The following is a 24,244-nucleotide window of genomic DNA, read 5'->3' as shown; positions in this document are numbered from 1 at the left end:
AAGACGACGTACTCAATCTGCCATCCTATTAGGTACTCAGCCTACTTAAGCTAACTCGCCTTTAAGAGACAATGCAACCAACCTTACTTGCCTTGGATTTCCCATTGAATCAGCTTGTGCAACTTAAACTAACTCGTAGCTTTAATCTTAGGTTATATAGTCTCCCGTGCCCTTGACCCAGAGTAATATATGTGTGCATGGGTGTGTTGTGGTAATCATTTGCTGAGCAGTCAACAGGTTGTGTGATGGCTGATCTCTACATCTACTGAAACATAGGCAGAACATCGAGACTGTGAGGGATTACCCCAGGTAGACCTTTGAAGGTAGAAAGACCCACCCTAAATCTGGGCCGCATCTGGTGGAAGCCCACATAAAAGGATACAGAAGAAGGAAGCTTTTGCTTTTTGCCTGCTTGTGCTCACTCTAATAGGCAAGTTCATCTGTCCTGTTGCTGAGGCATTCCTTCCCTGGTATTAGAACCTACTTCTTTGTGATTCCCATGTAGACTACAGACCAACAGCTCCCTAGGCTATTGCACTAGATTGGGACTGCTGAAACATAGTCTCATGGATTCAACACCTACTGGATTCTTGGCCTTTCTATCAGAAGACAGTCACTAGCTTGCAAGCCATTTTTAATGAATCCTTTTTTTTTTTTTTAATGAATCACTGAGGTTTTTATTTTGCATGTAGAATCACGGCAGCAGCAAGGGGCAGGGGGGTGTCTTGCCTGTGGCCACCCTGGAGATGGTGTGGGGCTCCAGACACTAGCTGGGAAGGGAGGTGACAGAAACAATGATTCGGACCAATCACGTGATTACAAAGCTGGGGTTTCCAGCAGGGCTCTATGTGGTCAGGAGCCTCGAACTTCTAAGGAAGTGGTGGCATGGGAGGGGCAAGCACTGGGATGGCCTTGGGCCACCTTGATGATATCAGGGACAGGGTCTAAGCAGCTGGTGGCTCCAGGGATCTCCAGTGCCAGCTTTACTTGGCCAGGGGCTTCCTGAAGGACCTGCCAGCAAACTTGGCAACTCTTCCTCCATTCTAAGGATCTGACTGTACTTGGCCAGGCCCCTGGATCAGCTAGGGGCACCAGTCTTGATCTGCCCCGTGCAGAACCCCACCACCAGGTCAGCGATCAAAGTATCCTCAGTGTCCCCAGAGTGCTGGGACTGGACCAGCTTATACTCCTGCAGAGACTCATCCCAAGACCAATCTGTTCCCTTTGAGCAGGAGGCAGTTGCAGGACTTCTCTGCCACAGTCTTGGCAATCCATTTAGGGATGATTACCATGAGGTCATTCCCAACTACCTGGATGCCTGCACTATCTATGCGCTTCTACCAAGCTTCCCAGTCATCCTGGTCAGAGGGGTCTTCAATGGACCCCACTGGATACTCCCGATGAAGGACTTATACAGGTCAGCCAGCTGGTCAAGCAGGATGTACCTGTTGGAGTCGTAGGAGACTTTAAGTTCAGGTCATACTTGTCAGACCTGAAGAACTTAGAGGCAGCCATGTCCATGCTGATGACACCCTGGTTAGTATAGCCAGCCTTCACAGTTGCAGCCTTCAGCAGCTCCAGAGCTTCTCTGTTCTCCAGGATGTGAGGTGCAAACCTACCCTCATCACTCACATTGGTGGCATCCTTCCTGTGTTTCTTCTTGATGACATTCTTCAGGTTGCGGTAAGCCACTGCTCCAATGCACATGACTTCCCAGAAACTGGAAGCCCCCACAGGCAGGATCACGAAGTCTTGCAAGGCCAGCCTGTTGCCAGCAGGAGAACTGCCGCTGATCAAAGCTGGGAATGGCAGGATGACTTCAGGGTTGCCAGCCAAGTAAAGGGACACCCCCTTTTCTGTGGCACCAGCTTTGCAGACAGCCAGGAACACTCCTGGAATAGCATTTGCACCCAATTCAGATTTATTTTCAGTGCCATCCATCTCGGTTTGTCCATCTTCTCTTGTTCCACAACATTCAGTTTCTTGCTAAGCAGAGCAGGTGCAATAGTTTTATTGATATGCTCAACAGCACTTGAGACCCTCTTCCCCATGTAGTGCGTCTTATCCTTGTCACAGAGTTCTAGGGCCTCGTAGATGCCAGTGAAGGCTCAGAAGCTTGGAAGAGACCTTCTGAGGTATGGAGATCAACCTCAACAGTGGGATTCCCCAAGAGTCAAAGATCTTTCTGGAATGGATCTTGGGAATAGACATGGTGAATTTCTGGATCTCTGTACAGAAAGAAAAAAAAGAGGTTTCTGTAGACACTGAAGAGAACATTGAGGAGAGACATGCACATGACCCTGTTCCTGAGCTGCCAACGAATCCTCTTTTAAAATATACATATTCATTCTATCAGATCTGTTCCTTAAGAGAAACCTGACTAATACAGTTTGAAAGCAACCTTATACAACAAACGTCTCACACAGACATTGGAAACAACCTGTGGCTATAGCCTGATAATATGTTTGTCTTGCTCTTTGCTGTTCTGGGTGGTAAGGCGACATAGTTCCTAAGAAAACTCTGTTAAAGATTTCCATAGCGAATCTCTCGTCCCTTTCCCCGCGCCATGCTTCCTGTGCTGCTCTGTGAGTACAGAGCAGAGCCCTTTGTTAGGGCAGACAAAAATCACAAGCACCACACAACAGCCAGGTGACAGAAAGACTGGCAACCACAAACTACACCAGACAGAAGACACAGAGGTAGAAGTGGAGAATTCAAATGGGTGCTTTCCCATCATCAAATTAAATCCAGAATCATTTTGTTTTCATTTCTTAATGTGAGACCAATGTGTTCTGGTGCCTCAAAGGTTATCTTTAATGTGTTAAGCAATGCACTTTGATTCTTTGTTGGAAAAAAAAAACAGAGGAAAGATTTAATTTGGCTCGCACATTCAAAAGTTTCAGTTTGTGGTTGCTCAGCTCCACGGTTTTTAGCCTCATGTCACAGAGGGTGTGGCAGGGTAGAGGTGCTCACCCAGTGGGGACAGGATACATCCCCAGTGACCTACTTCCTCAACTAGACCCCACCTTCTAATTGTCCAATTAACTATGAATTCACCAAGGGAATGATGAGGTTAGAGCCTTAATGATCTAATCACTTCTCAAAAGCCATCAGCTGGTCACCAAGCTCTTAGCACATTAAATTTCAGGGCACATTTTTAGATTAAAACCACAACATAGCAAATTGGATGTCTCTGTACCAGGCTTTTTCCTTTGGGCTATGAACCAGCTCCCAAATCATGACACTGGGGCTTATTATTAGTTTTGAAAAGCTTGGCCTTAGCTTAGCTCTTATTTTAATCTGTTTCTCTTTATCTACATTTTGCCTCAGGGCTTTTTACCTTTCTTTCTTTCTTTCTTTCTTTCTTTCTTTCTTTCTTTCTTTCTTCCTTCCTTCCTTCCTTCCTTCCTCTCTTTCTTTTTTGTTTTCTCTCTCTTTTTCTTTCTTTCTTTCTTTCTTTCTTTCTTTCTTTCTTTCTCTCTCTCTTTCTTTCTTTCTCTTTCTTTCCTGCTGTCTCCATGTCTGGATGGCAGCTGTCCGACTTCTGGCCCCGGCATGTCCCTCTCTTTCTCCTTCATTCTCTTCTCTGTGCTGATATATTGTGTACCCTAATAAAATTTGCCTGAAGATCAAAGAACAGAACAAGCCGCTAGATTAAACATAGATGCCAGGCAGTGTCACCTTTAATCCTAGCACCCTGGAGGCCAAGATTCATCTGGATCTCTGTGAGTTCAAAACCATCCTGGACTACATGAGATTGATTCGGTCTAGGAGAGAAACAGAGCCAGACAGTGGCGGCACACACCTTTAATCCCAGTACTTGAGAATCACATGCCTTTAATCCTACACTTGAGATCCAAAGGCTTTTTGGCTGGAGAGCTTTTTCAGGCTGAGAAGTCTAAGAGGTAAGATGTGGCAGTGGCTTGTTCCTTTGTCTCTCTGATCTTTAGGCAAATTTTATTAGGGTACACAATATATCACCATACTTCTTTTCTCTCTCAAGCTTAGATTTCTCCCCCTACTTGTTCTGCCCATCAGCTCTGCCTATCCCTCTTGCTGTGGGATGTTCTGTATGGCAAATGTGTTGCTAATTAGTCAATAAATAAAACACTGATTGGCCATTGGCTAGGCAGGAAGTGTAGGCGGGGCAAAGAGGAGAATAAAGCTGGGAAGTAGAAGGCTGAGTCAGAGAGACACTGCCAGCTGCCACGATGAGAAACAGCATGTGAAGATGCCGGTAAGCCACGAGCCATGTGGCAAGGTATAGATTAATAGAAATGGATTAATTTAAGCTGTAAGAACAGTTAGCAAGAAGCCTGCCATGGCCATACAGTTTGAAACCAATATAAGTCTCTGTGTTTACTTGGTTGGGTCCGAGAGGCTGTGAGACTGGCAGGTGAAAGAGATTTGTCCTGACTGTGGGCCAGGCAGGAAAACTCAAGCTACAAATGGCGTCCAACGTGGTGGCAAGAGTTTCCACCTAAAACCTGAAAAAATCTTCTAAAACGGAGCTAAAAACAGTTCCTAATTGTCTCTCTCAAATGAGCGGCAGCTGCCAGTTTGAGCTACTGGTGGGTTCCTAGCGTGCGCACTCGACCTGCAGTATGGCGGAAACGAGTCCTCTGCAAGTGGCACATTAAGCTGCATGGTGGATTTAGCCTTTTCTAGTACAAAACAAAAAAAGAGGTTTCTGGGCTACATGCTGCTTGGATAAAAGCATAGACCCACGATAGCTCCCAGAGCTGGCGGAAAACTACAGTACCGCCGCCATGTTGGGAAGCTGAGGTGGGTGGAGCCAGAAGCCACAGCTGCTGCAGCTTAAAGCAATAGAGTCACAATAAGACAGTTTCAGATGTAATAGTTTAAAATGTGTGTAAAATATTCGTAGGCTTGAAAGAGACAAAAAAGGTGATATATACAGTTATAGAAACAAATACATAGTTTTAAAAAATAAAGTCTTTAAAGAGACAGTAAAATTAATATAAAAAATAAGCCATGTGAAGATGAATATTACACAGAGAATCTGGATTGTGTTGTCTTTGGGATTCTTAACTACAGAGAGATATTTGATTGTAAAGGAAGCTGAGTTAAACCAATATGCATATTTTAAAGATACTTTGACTTCAAAATTTGGATGTAAGGATGTGTTGCTTTGGAAAGGAGTCTCTGCTTTTATTCCCACAGAAAGCCAGAGGCTATGGATTTGTTCAAGATTAAGATACATCAGGTTTGACCAGCCAAGACCCCCTGAAAGGTCTCCGATGACACCATGGCCCAGATGACACCATGGCCCAGATGATCCAACATCCAGAATGATTTGAAGGCAACTGGCTCAGATGATACACCCTCATGGACTATTCTATAATTCTAAAATTTTCTTTGTATCCCCATAAGATACAGCGCCCCCCTCAAGCAGGAAGTAGTAAGAGAAGCTACGCCCAAATTCCCAAATTATATGTAATTTTACTTTGTTAAAGTTAAAACCTTCCTTTTTGAAAAAAAAAAAGGGGGAAGTGCTGTGGGATGTTCTGTATGGCAAATGTGTTGCTAATTAGTCAATAAATAAAACACTGATTGGCCATTGGCTAGGCAGGAAGTGTAGGCGGGGCAAAGAGGAGAATAAAGCTGGGAAGTAGAAGGCTGAGTCAGAGAGACACTGCCAGCTGCCACGATGAGAAACAGCATGTGAAGATGCCGGTAAGCCACGAGCCATGTGGCAAGGTATAGATTAATAGAAATGGATTAATTTAAGCTGTAAGAACAGTTAGCAAGAAGCCTGCCATGGCCATACAGTTTGAAACCAATATAAGTCTCTGTGTTTACTTGGTTGGGTCTGAGAGGCTGTGAGACTGGCAGGTGAAAGAGATTTGTCCTGACTGTGGGCCAGGCAGGAAAACTCAAGCTACACCCTCTCCTGCCTAGCTATCAGCCATTCAGCTTTTTATTATACCAACCAGATGCCTTAGGCAGGCACGGTGAAACAAATGCAACACATCTCTACATCCTTAAACAAATGCAGCATAAACAAATGTAAGACATCATTACATAGGTAATGTGGTATTCCAAAACACATCTCCCTTAAAGAACTGCTTCTTTGTTTAATGAGCACCAAATTGAATATAACATATCCATTTTTGCTTGTTTGGGAAAAAGAATTTTAGATTTAGGAAAGGTTTGTGGTGGGCACACTCACCTGTACTTTTTTCCTGACTGTGAGACTGCATATCCACTCTGCTTTTGTTTACTGCCTCTCTCTCTCTCTCTCTCTCTCTCTCTCTCTCTCTCTCTCTCTCTCTCTCTCTCTCTCCCAAATAACGTGTTTAAAATAAGGATCAGAAAGCAATGCCAATTCTGTGAAGTGGGAAGAAAGGTCAGGGAAGGAGAGGAAGAAAGGAAAGAAACAGTATTGCTCCTTATCACTTGTCACACGGGAGTGACACCTCTGTGCAAGCTGAGAATAGGACTTCAGCTAGCTAGGCTACGCCTGGGACACCACCGCTCCCTGTAACTAGTATTTGGCAGGTATCAGGACTCAAACTGTTTACAGACATGATCTCGTGTAACCCACCACGGAGGTACAGGAAAGACAGCAGTAGCCCAATAGGTGAAGAAATTAAGGCTGAAGGAGGTTAAATAACTTGTCTGAAAAGAAAAGGTGGTTGGGTTGAAGCTGGGTGGTAGAGCTTGCGAAAGGCCACTGGTTCGATGCTACCCTTCAGAAGAGAAGTGCCTTCCATGTCGTCTAATGACACCACCACCAGAATTAAGTCTAACTTGCTCTTAACCCAACAACAACAACAACTTGCCTCACCTCAACCTACTAGAGTGAAGATGACCTCCTGCTACCTCAACTAACCCACCCTGAAGGATGGCGGGGTTTAACATCCTCCACCCTCTTGCTGCCAGATTCCTTGAACGCGGGCACATCCAGACCTCTTGTTTTGAAACAGATAACAAAAGAATGCATTCGCTAGCAAGTTGGGTCCGTGAGAAGCCATTCCACTCGGTTTGCACGCTGAGCAAGGCGATAATGAACTCAGCTTCCGCAGATCACTCAGGTGTTTTAACTGATCCTCAAATGGAGACATCCCACCCTGCCCTGGTTGTGCTGGTGGCTGTTTTCCCGGTGCTGCTCGCAGACTGAGGCTGGAAAAATCTCTGAGCAAGCCGGGGACTCTGGAGTCTTTACTGTGGGCCCAGGGGGAGGACAGCTTTGCTGTGTACACTCACATCTACCGGCCGCTCTAGAGAAAGCACAGCCACCGGGCACTTACTCAGGTGGGTGCAAGATTAAACACTGCACGCCCACTACACCCCGAGTTCATAGAGATAGGCCACCTCACACACCTCCCCCACTCACGCTAGCGCTCGTGCACACGCGCGCATCCCGTGCGCACGCTCGGGTCCTCGCCCGGTGGCTCCCGCGCGCCCGCGCAGCGCCGAGCGGAGGGCGGGGAGGGCGCGGCCGCGAGAGGGCGCGGCGAGCTGCCGGCGCGCGGGGCCGGGTCCTTGCCGGGCCCGGGTGCGAGACGCTCGGAGGGACCCGGGGCCGAGGGAGCGCGGCGGGCACGCGCGCCATGAACCCGAAGGCAAGCGGTGAGGAGGAGGACTGCGTGGACTCGGGCGCCGAGACCGGAGGGTGAGCCGGACCAGGAGGGGCGGGATCCCGAGCCACTGCAGCGGGATCGGGGCTGGGACTCAGTGTCTGCGGGCTAGTGGCGTGGTCCGTGGCTGCCTGGGGCAGGGCGGAGAGGGGCGGGAAGGGCCCCACCCGGGGCTGGAAGGTGGTGGGACCCGAGGCTCAGCGTCATCCCTCGCAGCCCTGTGGCCCTCGGTGCCAGGTTCAGCCAGTATTCCCTGTGAGATAGAGAAGCGCCTGCACTTGTTCCCACCAGCTGGGGAACTCTAGTAGCTCGGCAGCCTCCCGGGAATCGGGCCCTAGAGATGAGGAAAGCAGGTGGAGAGGGTGGGACACCTGGCACGAATAAGACTCTCCGAAGCCCGCTTAGAGGGCTGCATAGCTCACTTATCCTGTGCTGCTGAGCCGCTTCTCCACCCCGCCAGCCTTGGGTACCCGCAGGATGCTGTGATCGGGGTCTTATGTGCTTCCAAGGACTCGAGTAATTAGCTGAAACCTTTGGAGGCTAATTAGCCCTCTCCCAACAGCAGTTTTCCTGGGTAGGACAAAAGAATGCGTTTGTCAGAAACGAATGTCCCGGAATGGTTTCCACCCAGCCCCTATCTAGAGGATGTTCCTGTGCAGTCAGCACTACATCCAGGATGCTCAGTAGGAAAGGGTGTCTTCTCCTATCTAGAGAAATCCTGCTTGAGGTCAGGGGCCACCCGGACTACAGAAGACCTCGGAATTCCTGCAAGGTGGAGCGGTTTCAAGCTAATTTTAGGATCTGGCAATCTACTGAGGACAGGGAGAGAGAGGCCTGTTCCAGAATGGACCTCAGTTCTGACCTAACCCAACTGGACCTACATTCTTCCCTACATTGGGTTTGCCCTGTTACCCAACTGTGATAGCCATGGCGGAGGAGTAACTTGATTGAAGAAGCTCCCACCCCACCCCACCCCTTGCTTTCGCTTCAATTTTGCTGGTGTGAAACTTGTCAGTTTAGTTTCTTTCCTGATTTTTGTGGCGCTGGGGTTCCAAGCGAAGACCTCATGCACAGTAGACAAGAATTCTAAGACTCTCTCTCTCTCTCTCTCTCTCTCTCTCTCTCTCTCTCTCTCTCTCTCACACACACACACACACACACACACACACACACATATTACTTACCAGCTCTAGCTGGCCTAAGGCCTCATGCCCAGTAGACAAGAATTCTAAGACTCACTCTCTCTCTCTCTCTCTCTCTCTCTCTCTCTCTCTCTCACACACACACACACACACACACACACACACACACACACACACATACACACACACACACACACACACACACACACACACACACACACACACACACACACATATATTACTTACCAGCTCTAGCTGGCCTAAGGCCTCATGCCCAGTAGACAAGAATTCTAAGACTCTCTCTCTCTCTCTCTCTCTCTCTCTCTCTCTCTCTCTCTCTCTCTCTCTCTCTCTCTCTCTCACACACACACACACACACACACACACACACACACACACACACACACACACACACACACGTTACTTACCAGCTTCAGCTGACCATCCTTGGCGCCCCTCTCCTCCGTGAACAGAATGAAACAAAGCAACATTTCCCAGCTCTTTTGTAGCTGCTGTGAAGCAGCCTCTGTCCCGCTAATTTTTAACTTGCATGGCTCTCCTGAAGCAGATGTTTGCCAGAAGGGCCTTGGCCTTGGAGAAGAGGGAGTAAGCATTGGCTTTGAGAGGTGTCTTCACCCCAGGAGGCAGGCCAGCATGAGAGCTACCAGGGAGTCCTAGGGAGGGCTAGTTAATATGGAGACACCCCAGTTCTGTTTTCTGCTTGTTACTAAAGAGTCTTCTTGCTGTACCAGGACAGAACTGTTTAAAGAATTCTTATTGCACCACTAGCAAACTTAAATTAAAATGTAAAATGGTATTATTTGAAACAGAAGTTTCAGTTCATGCCCCTTAGCCCTGTATTTGCTATCTACTCCGCATACTTGGAATTTTAGCTTAGCTATCAAACCTGCTGTTAGTAGTTGGCTCATTTTCTGATGCTTTCCCTTTCTATTCTGGCCAAGTTACATATAAAGCACACAGAACCCACTCATTAAGTGTTGGCTGCTTGTTGTTGTTGTTGTTGTTGTTGTTGTTGTTGTTGTTGTTGTTGTTGTTTGGAACAGGGTCTCCTGTAGTCCAGGTTGGACTTGAAATCACCAAGTAGTCAATGACAACCCTAATCTCTGTTCTTCCTGCCCCGCTTCCCAAGTACTAGGATTATAGGAATGTGCCCCATGCCGGGATTTTCTTAGTATTGTCGCTCTCCCTTCCAAGTGTCTACAGCTCTTTTGTCTATTAAGGGCAAGAGCTGAACATGGCCTTGGACAGTGACCTCCTCTGGTGCTGGCCAGTTCTCCTCAGACCTTTCCTTGCTCTTTGACTTGGCCATCCTGACATGCTTTTCTGATGCCTACTTTTGCCACACTGCCCTTTCGGCCAGCTCTGCCCTTTTCTGTCTGGCATTCCTGTCTACCAGGTGAAATTCTACTCTCCCCCTCTCTCTCTCAAAACCCAGCTCGAGTGACATACCCACTAGGATGTCAGTCCTCGACGTGGGGTCCACAAATGGGTTCAAGACATATACAAACGAGTAGACCTGGTAAAGCTTTGTGAGAAGAAAATAAAATTTAACTGGATTCTCAAACTAGCCCATGATCCCTTCTAAACCAAGTTAGGGGAAAATGTGGGACATTTCAGCGTCAGCAGAGGCAGTAAGAAGAGACATTAAGATGAGCAGTCAGACATTGGGTATCTTTGGAGTTCAGTGTGGAGGTCTAACATGATGATGTCTTTGGAACTTCCCATGAAGCCCTGGGAGAGATGAATTCAACTGAAGGTCACAGCAAATGTTTACCCAGCATCCACTGCATGCTGCCTGCTGTTCTAAACCTTTGCATGCCTCAGTGGCTCACTGAATCCTTAGCCAGCTCAGCACAGCTGGCTGTCCTTAAGCCCAGCCTTGAGAAGCAAGCCATTGTGTCGAAATGTCAGGCAAAAGCAAGAAAACCCATGGAAGAGCCCAAGAAGGAGGAACAGGCTGTCCTGGAAACCGAGAGAGGGTTAAGTTTTTGAGAAATGAAGGTCAATAATGTCTGACTGAGAGTCTCATTAAGATAAGGACTGGGAAGTGCCATTTGATTAATGGAGATACTGAGAGAGGCTTGGACAGTGGGGTGGTGAGAAGCCAGGCGAGCTTGGCTCTAGAAAGGAGTAGAAGGTGAGGAAAGGGTGAGAACTGAGCCATTTGTCTAGAAAAGTATCCAGAAAAATGATGAGTAGAAAGGTGTGCAATTTAGAATACCCCTGCTTCAGCCTCCCAAGTTCTGGGATTACAGGCATGTGCCCCTATACCAAGCTCCATACATTCTTTATCCCCAACACAACAGAAACACAGGTGCTTTCAGACATCTTAAGGAGGCTGGTCATCATCATTCAGAACATCCAGGCCGTGCCTTGGTGTTGTCATTATTATTTTACAAATAGGATGCAGCAACTCAATGGGGATATGGCTTATGGGTCTGCAGCCCAAGGCTTCTACATCCTTCCCACCTAGTAACCATTCCCAAGGAACCATTCCATCTATAATTAGTCCTTGTTTTCTTTTGGAGGCAATGCTGCCTCTTCCCACCTACCTCCACCTCACATGGGCCCTGACTAAAGGCAGACAGACTAGTATCCTGTGGCAATGGATGTCATTTGGAAGCTCCGCTGGGAAGCGAGCCTGTGCTTCTGTGTGCTGTTAGGAGAAACTAGCAAGCCACTTTTGGCAAAGTCGCTTATGACACAGAATTTCTTAACAGAGGGACAGGCAGTTCCTTGAAAATACAAATAAAAGCCAGTGCCAGCAACAACAGTTTCATTAGTGAGTCTCCAAGACATGGCCTCTACCCTGCTCTTTCACATGGGACCATACCTAGTGAGTGCTTTTCCTTCATTAGTTTGTTCTGGCATCAGTGAAATTCTACCTCTGTCACCCACCTTTTGGCCCACGGCAGTGTCACACTTTTCAGGGAACTACAACCGATGCTTCACTGCAGCCTACAGGAAGAGGCAAGCACTGAGAAGCGGAACAGGTAGATGGGAAAGACTAGGTACAATAACATTTTAAATGGGCCAGCATTTTTTAAAGGAAATCTTATATAGCAAAATGACTTTTTAGTCCTGTATGAAGTTTGTGTCCAAGGCTAGTTAGCTCTGTTACCATGACCTTCAATTTAGTGCACTCAGAATAATCAGGGAAGGCCATGACACAGGGAGCCATGTGTTTGCAATAACAGGAAGGCCAGTTTTACAGAAAGGCCAAGTTCAGTTCTTAGGCCATAATTTCCTGGAAAAAGGAATCTAGGAAGACATTCCTTTTATAAAATGAATATATGTACAGATTGCCTAGTGAGACCTCCAGCAGCAGTGAACTATCTTAATTACAGAGTACCTTCCCATATAATCCTAATGCATGCAATTAACATACAGATATTACATATACATACATACATATACATATACATATATATGTGGTGGGAGAAAATAATCCTTGTGTTATTATATGCTATCTACTGTATAGGTTCAAGAATTTTACATCTTAAAATTCCTGCGTTTACCTTTCATGCTCCATGTTGTGTGCAGAGCTAGCCAGGGAACCCTTTGTGATATGAAACCAAGAAACAGAAATCTCAAGCTGTCCCTACCTGTCCTTGAGGAGCGTGAAGTCCTTCAGAGCAGTCTAGGCAAACACCTGATTGTTTTCAGAAACTATTTTAATCTATTTCTTTATGAAGTTGTCTTAGGCTTTACAGTTCGTCCTTCACTGGCAATACCATTAAATAATCATACTTAGAATATGAGCTAGAGAAGTGGAAACCTTGACTCGGTCTGTATTACCAATCACGGTAATTTTTCTAAGGACAAGGAAGTAAATAAATATAAAGCTTTATTCATACAGATCTCATCACCCAGTGTTCTGCAAATGTGAACCACGAACAATCATGCAGCCATTTCCAAAGAGAAGGGGTTGAGTAAATTGCAGCATGTCAGTTCATCTGAAGTGGTAGCTACAGGAGCTGCCAAGCAGCTTGTTCACACGGTTCGAAATGAAAAGAGCAGTTCAGAGCCGTTCTGTCTATCATTGTGGCAATATGCAGATTATATAAACTTAGAACCAGAAGCTGGAGAGCAAGGTGAGATCTTAGATGCCTCTTCCGTTTGATGTGTTTTAATGATGTGAGGGCCACAGGGCTGGGCAGAGACCACCCTTCAGTAGAGACAGGGGTCTATGTTTTAATTAGTGAGCATGAATGTCCTTGAAAGTCAGACATGATTAGATTGGTACTGTGCAGATTGGCTGCTGTGTGAAGGAGTTGGAGTTCACAAGTCTGCCAGAGACAGGACAGTTGGCAAGCCTAACCCCAACTTACCATGAAAGTCTTGAGAGATTTAGGGGGACTTCATGGAGGAGTGTCCTTTATGTTAGCACTTATCCTAAAATACTCTCAATGTAATTTTCAGTCTATGTCCATATCCATCTGTGTGCAGCTCTTTACAACGCCTGCCCATGTAAATTTCATCTTTGGCAAACCCTAGCTAAAAAGACTGGTGCATTCTTGCTAGGAAACATAGTAATATTACACTCTCCACGTCCTATGTGGATAGTTGTACGATTTCTGGAATGTCTGGCTCTGATTGTGGTGTGATGCAAGGACTTTGCTATTGATCTATAATAGTGGATGCTTCTTGGGCACTCATGGTACTTTTTATAGCTAGGTTTCTCAGCGTCGTCCTAATGTGTTGTTTCTGTACTGTCTGGCTCCGGAAAGAATTTCATGTGCCAATACTGGGTGCAGAAATCCTGGGTTTCAGCATGTCACCAATCCTTGATGCTTTCATTTCCCTCAGCCAATGTGGCACTATACCCTAGCACAACCCATCCTGCTTCGCAGCTTGTTCATTACCCATCCACGCTGCCCAGTGAGTGCAAAACCCTCACTTCCTGGTCTCCTTACTGATAGTATCACTTTCCACTGACTAGATCAACCGACTAGACTCAGAATCACCTCAGAGACACAGCTCTGGACATGTCAGTGAAGACGCTCCCAGAGAGATTCAGTTGAGCAGGCAAGGCCTATCTTGAATATGGGTGGCACCATCACACAGGCTGAGGTCCTCTGAAATAGAGAAGAAGGTGGAAGCGTACTGAGCACCAGCATCCATCTCTCTCCGCTTCCTGTCTGAACACAGTTTGACCAGTTGCCTCACACTCGTTCCCACCTCAGACAGACCCTTCTTCCCTTCCTTAAGTTGCTTTTGTTAGGTATTTTGTCGTCATGACTACTATGACAGTTGATCAAATAAAATTGAATTTGACACATGGGAGGGCAGTTTACAAAGAGATGTGCAAATCTCTTTTGCAGTTTTTAATCTTTCCAGTTTGAAACAACAGGATTTTAACTACAAAAATATTTCATTTGAAAAAGAGAAAACCAATGTCCTTTCCCTTCCATTTTATTCCTTCCCAATAGTTCAGGGTGTCATGGTCTGAGCAGTGTAGTAATTATGACACATAAAAGGCAATTTAAACAAAAAGTTTTCTATGCACTTTTCGAATGTAGTAAATGGAGTGAAAATTGGATAATTCAGGAAAGACAACTGGAGACTAAGGTGATAGATGGGGTGTATACCTATAAAATTAAACACAGTGTAGCAGTTTATTTGCCCGACTACATCCCCTGACTGCCAGGCACTGTGAATCCCTGCATCCCTGAGGGATTAATTTCCTACTGAGAATGACTTTGGGGGTGCAAGAGAATAAACAGCATCTACACCAAATTCCTTGCCAAAGAGGAAAGTCTCAACAGCCCTGCCCATAGGGCAGGGACTTGGCAGACCAGGCAGAGCAGGTTCTTGGCAGGAATCCCATTCTCGTAGTGACTGCCTGCCAGCCACTGAATTCTCAGCATAAAACCTGTATGGACCACCTCTCCTCAACTCTTCATCCCCACCACAGTCCACATCCTGTGACTCTCCTATCTAGCAGGATTAGGAATAGAAATCAACTGAAGTGCCCTGTGCTGAAGGTCCCTGCTGGTCAGCCAGTCCTGGTGTGTGGACACAGCCCTACTCCTCAGCCCAATTCTATCCTTCTTCCTCAGGGGTTCCTTCCATCGTGTCATCAGAGAAGCATCCCAGTGGTGCTGTGTGAACATTGGGAAGTGTCCCTTAATGAGAGTGTAACCTTATGGGGAATTGTGAATCTGTTGAAAACTTGGAGGCTTTCTTACCAGAAAAATAAACAAACATTTAGAAATTTTCCAACAAATCCAGAGGGCCTGAGAATCTCCCAGGGTGACCCACAGAGCCCATGCGCAGGCTCCATCCAGCTTTGCTTTCAGAATTTTGCACTAATTTGCACCAGAGAAGCCTCAGCACTGTGTTTCACCAGCAACAGCTGTAGCAGGCAAATGCTACTAACTACCTCATCCCCACTAACAAAGCTTGTAGCTCGAGGGGCTCATTTGGATAAAGGAAAAATGATATCTAATCCTACTTACATCTTACGTTTCAGGTCCGACTACAGCCATCTGTCCTCCACCAGCAGTGAGTATTATTTGAATGTCCTTCAAAGTTGTCTTTTAAATTTTTAAAATATAGTTACTTCATTTTCCTGCTTGCTCTCCTCCTCCCTACCCCTCCCATGTACCCCCAGCTCCCTTCCAAATTCATGGCCTCCTCTTCTTTAACCATTGGTGTTACATATGCATATAGACAAGAAACGGAAATAGACCCTGCTCAGTCCATGCTGTGTTGCTGCATATGTAAGCTTTTAGGGCGGACCACTTAGTATTGGATAACCAGCCAGGGGGCTTATCCAGGAGAAGACGAATTCTCCATCTTTCAGCAATTGTTAATTGCATGTAGCCCACCATCTAGGGGTGGGGCCCCCATGAGATTTCCCCCATCTATGTTGGATGTCAACTGGTGATGGAGGGGTAGCCATGGTATTGGGATTGCATGGGTATAGTTTCTCTGTCATAGCCAGAAGCCACAGTCTCACTGCAAACTGCCTGGTCTTCTGGTCCAGCCCCTCTCCCATGATGTTCCCTGGGCCTTAGACGCAGGAGTTGTGTAGCAGAGGTATCAATTGCGGCTGGGCACCCCACAGTCCATTTTCTCTGAATTTTGACTAGTTGTACTTTCTGAACTGGTCTCCTGATGCAGAAACAATCTTCTTTGGTTAGGGTAAGATCTACACTTAACTGTGTGTGTAAAGCTAGGTATTTAGAGTGTCGTTGGGAGTGATGCTGGTTTAGGAGAAGGGCAGTCGTAGGTTCTCCTCTAAGATCCATGATTTCACTAGCCCTGTGTAGTTGGCTAGGTTTACAGTAGCAGGAATGATTTCCCTCCTAGGCCGTAGGCCTTGAGTCCAATTAGACAGCCGTTGGTTTCTGCTACGATTAAGTGCCACGATTGCACTTTTAGGGCTATCGTTTCACACTGGCCATTGCTGTTGTTGGTTTTTTTTCCTTTGTCAGAAAACAGATTTATTATTGATAGTGAGTGAAGTTGTCAGTATTCACTACAGAGGTTGCATAAGCCAAGGTTTGCTTTATATTGATAAAAATGCCTTATTTCACTTGTAATCATAAACATTATTCCAGTGAAAGAGGTATATTTTCTCTCCTTTCTTTCTTGCATGATCACCATAATAAGTTACAATGAAATAGCTCCTATATAATGAGAGAAGCGTACACCCAGGCCCCACAGCCCAGGTGAGTGTTCATGGGTGTCAAAGCCAGGCATTGATTGCTTATATCCCTGAACAGTTTTCATAGTGCTTTCTGGGACTATGAAAGCTAGTTTCTGGGGGGAGGCGTTCAGCTCAATTTTATCTACAATCCTCTGGGTCCTATGTCCAAAATGTGTAGTGTCCTCGGCAATAGAGGCAACCAAGGACACTGACAGTAGCCTATAGTGTTGTAGGAGCCTTGTGAACTCCCTTGCCCAATAACTCAAAAGGAGGTTTCCCATGCCTGGTACTAGGATTTCTATGGGTCTTGGGTGGATTATTATAGCTAGCCCAAAGTGGTATAACTGCATTTATACTGTGTGCGTATTTATATTTCTGTAAGCACATATACTTATATGTTTTATATGTAATTTTAGGCAAATGTAAAATAATAATTCCCTATGCCCTTTCCAGACATCCTTAGTGCTATTTATCCCTCCTCCTCCCTCTCCTGTATTGATATCCCTCCCCCGAGTTATCCATCTCTTCCCTGTTTTCTCATTTTCCCATCCTTTCACCTCTATCCTGCTATCCCCCTCTCTGTAGCGCCTTCCCACACACACTATGGACATTTTACTTTCCTGGTATCTGCAGTTACTCCAGATTATATACTCACATCTGAATATTTGGAGCTAGGAACCACAGATAAGAGAGAACACATGGCATTTGTCTTTCTGGGTCTGGATTGCCTCACTCAGTGTAATATTTTCTAGTTCCATCTTTTTACCTGCAAAATTTATTATTTCATTTTTCTTTACATTTGAGTAATATTCCATTGTGAATATGTACCATGTTTTCATTATTCATTCATCAGTTGGAGGGCATTCAGGTTGTTTCCATTTCATAGATATTGTGAATAAAAACTGCAGTGAAATGGCTGGGCAAGTATCTGTGAAGCAGGAGGTAGAGTCCTTTGGGCATGTGCCAAGGAGTGGTGTAGCTGGGTTATATGGTAGGTTTATTTTTAGCTTTTGAGAGTCCACACTGATTTCCATAGTACCTGCACCAACTTGCAATCCCACCATCAGTGAAGGAGGGGTCCCCACATCCTCACCAGTGTTTGTTGTTGGTTGTTTTGTTGATCTTTGCCATTCTGACTGGGGTGAGATAAAATCAGTTGTTTTGATTTGCATTTCCCTAATTGCTAAGGATAAGGAATATTTTCTTGAGATGTCCCTTATTCATTTTTATTTCATCTTTTGAGACCTGTTTAGATCTAAAACCCATTTTTAAACTGGACCATTTGTTTTCTTGAATCTTTGTTTTGAGTTCTTTTGTATTCTGGATGTTAATCTTCTGTCAGATGTATGGCTGGAAGAGATTCTGTGGGATTCCTCTTCCTCTTCTTCCCATTCTCTGGGCTTCCTCTTCACTCAGTGATTTTTTTCCCTTAGCTGTGCAGAAGCTTTTTAGTTCTATGAAGTCCTGGGTAAGTCGAGTCCTATTTAGAAAGTCTTTTCCTGCATCTGTATCATGTAAGATACAGACTATGTTTTCTTCTAGCAGTTTCGGTGTTTCAGATTTTATGTTAAGGCCTTTGATACATCTGGAGTTAATTTTATGCAGGTGATAAATAAGGGTCTTAACTCTGTCCTTTTACATGTGGACATTCGGTTTTCCCAGCAACATATGTTGAAGATGCTATCTTTTCTCTAGTCTATGTTTTTGGCCTGTTTGTCAATAACAGATGGCTGTAGTTATATGTGCTCATGTTTGTGGCTTCCATTTTGTTCCATTGGTCTATATGTCTGTTTTTATGGAACTACCATACTGTTTTTATTACTATGGCTCTATAATATATCTTGAAGAACAGTAGTCCTTCCAGCATTGTTCTTTTTGTTCAGGATTGCTTTGGGCTCTTTTTTTGTTGCTGTTCCATATAAATTTTAGGATGTTTTTCTCTATTTCTGTGAAGATTGTCATGGGGATTTTGATTAGGATTGGATTGACTCTCTAAATTACTTTTAGTAGAATTGTCATTATCACAATCTTAATTCTACTAATCATGAGCACGAGATATCTTTTCATTTTCTAGTGTCTTCCTTAATCTGTTTCTTCAGAGATATAAAGTTTTCATTGAAGAGGTCTTTCACCTCCTTGGTTAGATTTATTCCTCGATATTTTCTTTTCTTTGAGGATGTTGTGAATGGGCATGTGTCCATGATCTCTTTCCCAGTGTGTTTGTTGATGGTTATAGAAAAGCTACTATATAAGTTGGTTATAGACAATAGAAAAGTAGGTTTTGTTTCTTAATCCATTCAGTTAAACTGTGTCTTTTGATTAGAGTTGAGGCCATTAATATTTAAAGTTATTACTGAAAATTGTGTCTTGGCTGCAGTCATTTTATTGTGTGTGTGTATTGTTGTTTTGCTGTTGTGTTCTAGTTCAGGAATCAGATTAACTCTTTCCTTAACGCCAAGTGCTCCAATCCCTGCTACATGAAGGCTAGGAGAAGGCTCAGAGCCTTTGCTGCCTCCATGGGTTTCAGATGACCCCTCTCTGTACCTTTCTTCTTCTACTGTCTCTGCAGGCAGATGTTGTCCCTGCCCAACTTGGAAGGGACATCCTACTCTGATAACCCCTGTGAAGTGTGTTACGGCAACACTATTACCAACAAAGGCTATAATTGGACAATTTAGCTATCATTTCTCCACTTCAAATCTAGCTAAAAAAGAGTAGACGTTTTAGTGACCCTAGAAATTGTACTGAGTCTGGGGCCTGCTAAACAAGTATTCTCACTGTGATATACCTCCAGCCTTGGATGTAGACATTTTTATTAGTCCATCTTCCTATTTTTATAATTCCTGGCTTATAAGTGATCATTAAATGTAATAAAGATATGAGTAGAAATAGGTTTTATATGAATACTCTGAACATTGAGAAGTGCTTATACTTAATATCGAAATATAAGTAAATGTACACACAAGGAATGATGCCTCATGTCTAGACAGGATTTTTAGTGATTAAAAGCATTACATCAAAGCTGTCCATATTGATTGAACATTCGTTTTAAAATTACCCAAAACAATTAACTTGACTTTTTGAGTTGATAAATACTGAATAGTTCCACCCTCCCTCATGGTCCTGTTAAACTTTCAACTCTAATTCCCAACTGGATAGACACCTAATTGGCTCATTATGTTTATTGATGTTCTGGCTTGGTTTTCCTCTGCAGTAGGGACTGTGAGAAAAGCTGAGTATCTGGAATTGTAATTTAGTGTCCAATTATACTCGGCTATTAGGGGAAACGACAGTGAGCAGTTTCTGATAGTCTAGCCAGCTGAAGACCCAGCATTGCCCCTTGGTTATTAAAGCCATTAGAATCACGAGAACAGTACCTTAGCTGCTGCATAGCTAAGCCTCCTGAACTGTTCTCCAGACTGCCATTTTCATTCCTGTTTGACCCAGACACTACACTTCCTCAAGAATAGTTTCTCTGAAATCCCTGCGTACTGCCATTGCTGAACTTGTAGCTCACTTTGCTGTCCTCCAGATCACCACAGCGAGCCTGATCGTGTGGTTTGGATGTTTCCCTCTTCTCCCTTGTCTTAGTGGCAATCTGAAGTCGAGGTTCCTCAGGGGCAGCTAGAATCAGTAATGAGTCACTATTCTTCCTTTCCCCTGAAGTTGTGGTGTTCACTCCTCACACACAAGACCTCATACACAGTGTGTGTTCTTATTGGCAACTGTGTGTTGGCTTCAAATGATAAAGAAAAATAAGCATTAAGCAAGTAGAGATTGGGCCAGGCGGTGGTGGAGCACGCCTTTAATCCCAGCACTTGGGAGGCAGAGGCAGGTGGATCTCTGTGAGTTCGAGGCCAGCCTGGTCTCCAAAGCGAGTACCAGGAAAGGCGCAAAGCTACACAGAGAAACCCTGTCTTGAAAAAAACAAAAAAAAAACCAAAAAAAAAAAAGCAAGTAGAGATTTATCCTCCTCTATCAGTGGAATGGCCATAGCCAAGGAGGTAGTGCAGATCTGGGGAGTCTTTTCAGTCATTCTGCTATGCCATGCTTAGCTTTGGGCTTCCATCCTTAAGGTTGTCTGAGAGGGACAATATGGCTACTGCCGCCACAACCATCTTCACATCCTTATTCTCAACAGGAGAAAGAAAAGAGGAAGGCCAGAGTGTTGCCAGTTTTTAGGGTCAAAGCCAGACAGCCCTAACAAGCCAAGCTTGGGCACCCATCATCAGTACACCAACTAAAAGACATGGGTAACAGTGGAGAGCAGAGAGAGGTGTGGTTTGGGTTTTGGTTCTTTTCCAGTGGGGAAGCACTGGAATGAGGAAGCCTGAGTCCATCATGAGTTTTAGGTTAAAATAGAGGGCCAAAGGTAAGCATAACTAAGCAGTCTGGGTGTAGTCCTGCCCGTCGTTGTCATGACTCCAGTCTCTCCTGTCATGGTTACAGGAACTGTATGGACTTTCTTCTTGGGAAGCAAGTTCCTCCTTTGGCACCAGGCTTCAGCTTGTCTGTCCCCTCCCCCCAGTACAAGACTCCTGGGGGAATTCTGATCTCTTGAACACTGTCATGTCACTAGTTCAAATAACCAAGGGACTGATGAACTGCATTCCTGCCCCAGCTCTTGCTTTTTAAGTTTTTCCGAAGACATTACCTTTGGATAATAAGATAATTTTCTTATCCTTTGAGCCAGATCATCATCAAATGTTTATCTCTAGTTCTGAGGGGTCAGTAGCCCTCTCCTGATACTAAAGAATACTGGTGGGTCACAGCTGCCCTGCCTCAGTGCAGCACCTGGCCTGACTCTGCTTCTAGCCAGGAACATAAATCTTGCGCCCCTCCTCCCCCATGCAGAAGGCCCCTTTGTGCAGTCATTGAAAGAGAGTGTACTTTCTGGAAAGATTTTTTTTTAATTAAGCCTAAAGTCTACCATGAAAAACACAAATATTACCACCACGATGCAATATGTTCTTCCAAATAGATCATTAAAATTATATCTCCCATGACCTAAATAATCATACTAAAAGGACAGAGTAGGGACGGGATGACAAGTGTGTCATTGTCCTGAAGGTTCTGTTGGGGGGGGGGGGGGTCTCTCTCCGTTGTGAGAACTTGGTACAGCCTCTCTGTATGACCAGCAGGATCAATTAATGCCCTAAACGTGCCTGTGTAGGGAGAAATAGGAGAACCTGTGTAACACGAATTACTAAATGGTCTTATTAATTAAAAAAAAAACAACTGGAGCCAGATATTGGGGTGAAGGCTGAAAGATCAGAGGAATAGAACAAGCCAGCCACAAGTTCGTACTACTAGGAAATCCTCAGCCCAAGAGAGGGCTGCTTTCTGTATACTCTAAGAACAGAACAGAGAATTGTAGAGATAAGGGGGTAGAAGAACCTGAGATAAGTGGCTTTTGGAAGAACAGAGCAGCGCAAGTTTAGAAATAAGAGATTTAGGGATCCTTTGTTCTGTGCGTTGGCAATTGTTAGGATTTGTGAGAATCTGGAAATCAAGTGAGCCAGGTTTTAGCCATTGATCTGTACTGAGGCCAAGTTGTATGTAATCCCAGGAGCAGCGAGGGTTGCAAAATGAAATCCCACTGGAGGGAATTTCTATAAGCTCCGAGAGAGAGGAGAGAGCGAGAGAGACCAGAGAGACAGAGAGACAGAGAACACCAGATGGGCTAGGACTCAGGCTGCAGAAGGAGGGCATAAGGAAGAGGCAGAGCACGCACCTCTGGGGGGAGGAACTTTGGGAGGGAGCTGAGAGCAGAAGCCGCAGGACCACCAGTGGGAGCTGAGAGACAGAGAACAGGGTCGCACGGGCCAGGATGGGCTCAAGGAAGCTGCAGGATCGCAGGCAGTTCCTAGGAGGAGCAGAGAAAAGGGTTGCAGTGTCCTGCAGGAGGGAGCTGAGTGAGGGGAGGACTGCAAGTATCACAGAAGCCAGGAGCTGCGGGACTGCAGGCTGCTCCTAGGGGAGGAGACGAGGAAAAGGTCACAGGCATCACCAGTAGACTGCACTCCTAGGGGGAGGCGAGAAAGAGTAGCTGAGGGGGATAAAGTAGCTGAGGGGGGTAGAGTGTTGTTGTGATGAGAATTTTCATCGCGGCATCCCCAAGCAGAACGGGAAACTTGTCAGAGAGAAAAATGTTGCAAATCACAGAGGAAAGGTGTCCCTTGTCCTTGTGACTGGGGCCCAGTGGAGATGAGAGGAGCTTCCTGGCACACTGGTGTGACTTTTGTGGTAATAGTACACAAAACAGGCATCTCCATGGCATCTCCATGGTGACACTTATCTAGAAGAGAGATCTGACTACGTGGGGTCAGAGAGACTGAGAGAAGAGGAGAGATGGACTCGAGAATCTGGGGTCAAGTCTGATGGATGGCAGGAGCCAGCAGAAACAACTGATCCATACATGCCTTAGGAAAGTCCAATCAGCTGCTGGGTTCGGAGAGTTCCTTGGAAGGGAACTCATATAGGCCAGTTCAGTTTCAGCACCAGACAAATGAAATAGCGCAGTAAAGAAACTAGAATGGCCACTCCATGCGTGGAAGGGGGAAAGTTCATTCCAAACTGCCAAGGCTGTCTCTTGGGAAAAGAAAGAGGCAATGAGGGAAAATTCCTGGGGTTTTAAGAGGACGGGTATCTGGGAGGAGGGGGGACCTGTGAGCTGAGGGAGGTGGGGAGGCTTTGAAGTGTTGTGAGTAGGGATCTAAAGAGCCTAGAAGCTAGCTTAGACCTTGATATGCTAATAGGTACCACAGCATGTGTTAAGAGCCATAGGTCCCTTTTGCTGGAGATAAGGAGAATAATTCCTTTTAGGCAGGTAGGAACTATTTTCTCTGGTCCCTGGGGGAATGCTGGCTTTTGTCTAAATGCCAGATTTTGGGGAAAGGAATTTCTTGGTACTAGACAACCCCCAGCTTTTCCACCACTGTTTGCTGACTGCAAGCCAAGGATTGCAAGAGATGAGACCTGAGGCAAAGGCTGCTTTTTGTTCTTCTCATTGTCCATCTCTGAGGCAAGGAAGATTGAGCCCATGGGCAGGCCTCCTCTTCGTGATCCTGGAATCTCACTTGCGCTCATATCTTGTGAAGCCGTTCACCACAGAGGATGCGTAGCTGAGGAGTTTCTTTAACGTGTGGCTTGGGGGGGGTGGTGAATTTTTCCCAGTTATAGATGGTTCCTTTGCCCTTTATAGGTTGCTGGAGAAAGCCAGATCTGCTTTTGTGTGCTGAAAAGCTCAGCACACTATGGCTCTAAGAGAATTTCACTGAAAGAAAGGAAGAGGAATTCCATTCACTCTCAGAATTTTAAGCTGTATTTCCAGAACTCTGGTGAGATCATCAAGCCATGAGGCACGATTTGCATTCTTAAGTGGCTTGAATAAAAGGGGCAAATTTTATAAACAGGATGAAAGGAAAACAACAATTATACCAGGGGGGAAAAGTTAAATGTGCCATGTAATGCTGCTGAGATCTGAGCCCGTGTGATTGGAGATTTCCATTCACATAAAGATTATAATCACACTTGAGAATTACTCTTAGCAGGTCCTGGGAGCTTAAAATTTACATTTTTAGGAACATATGACATCTCTTAAGGCTCTCTAACCCCAGAATAATGCATGTAGGAGATAGATGAAGAACTAGCTATATTTGACCCTCCCAATTTGGGCCTAAAGTGGCCCCAGCTACAAACTCAAGACATCTGTTGGCTTTCCTGGCTCCTTATCACAAGAGGAATCGAAAGAGTTATGGGTATTCTCCCATTAGAAAGTCTAGGCATCTTGGCTGCTGCAAGGCCCTGAAGCTGGCCAG

The 24,244-nt window shown here is 45.3% G+C and overlaps 2 protein-coding genes and 1 pseudogene across 2 annotated transcripts in view; 2 read left to right on the top strand and 1 right to left on the bottom strand.

Annotated features, from left to right (window-relative positions):
- Window positions 1-617: 617 nt before the first annotated feature.
- Window positions 618-2,211, bottom strand: LOC128107284 (alpha-enolase-like; annotated as a pseudogene).
- A 5,256-nt stretch (window positions 2,212-7,467) lies between these two features.
- Window positions 7,468-24,244, top strand: part of Fam124a (family with sequence similarity 124 member A) — a 52,144-nt gene continuing 35,367 nt past the window's right edge. The window contains exons 1-2 of the mRNA XM_052732988.1: window positions 7,468-7,639; window positions 15,243-15,274. Coding sequence (XP_052588948.1) covers window positions 7,578-7,639; window positions 15,243-15,274 — 94 coding nt within the window. The 5' untranslated portion in view covers window positions 7,468-7,577. The remainder of the gene's footprint in view (window positions 7,640-15,242; window positions 15,275-24,244) is intronic.
- Window positions 7,560-24,244, top strand: part of Serpine3 (serpin family E member 3) — a 122,038-nt gene continuing 105,353 nt past the window's right edge. Inside the window, exons 1-2 of the mRNA XM_052732990.1 lie at window positions 7,560-7,639; window positions 15,243-15,274. The gene's annotated coding sequence lies outside the window, so the exon portion shown is untranslated. The remainder of the gene's footprint in view (window positions 7,640-15,242; window positions 15,275-24,244) is intronic.

The sequence above is a fragment of the Peromyscus californicus genome, unplaced genomic scaffold (assembly GCF_007827085.1).
Source record: "Peromyscus californicus insignis strain IS unplaced genomic scaffold, ASM782708v3 Scaffold_12__1_contigs__length_115047231, whole genome shotgun sequence".
In the NCBI taxonomy this organism is placed as follows: Eukaryota; Metazoa; Chordata; class Mammalia; order Rodentia; family Cricetidae; genus Peromyscus; species Peromyscus californicus.
The sequence above is the reverse complement of the archived record's forward strand: the minus strand, read 5'-3'. Positions and strand labels throughout refer to the sequence as shown.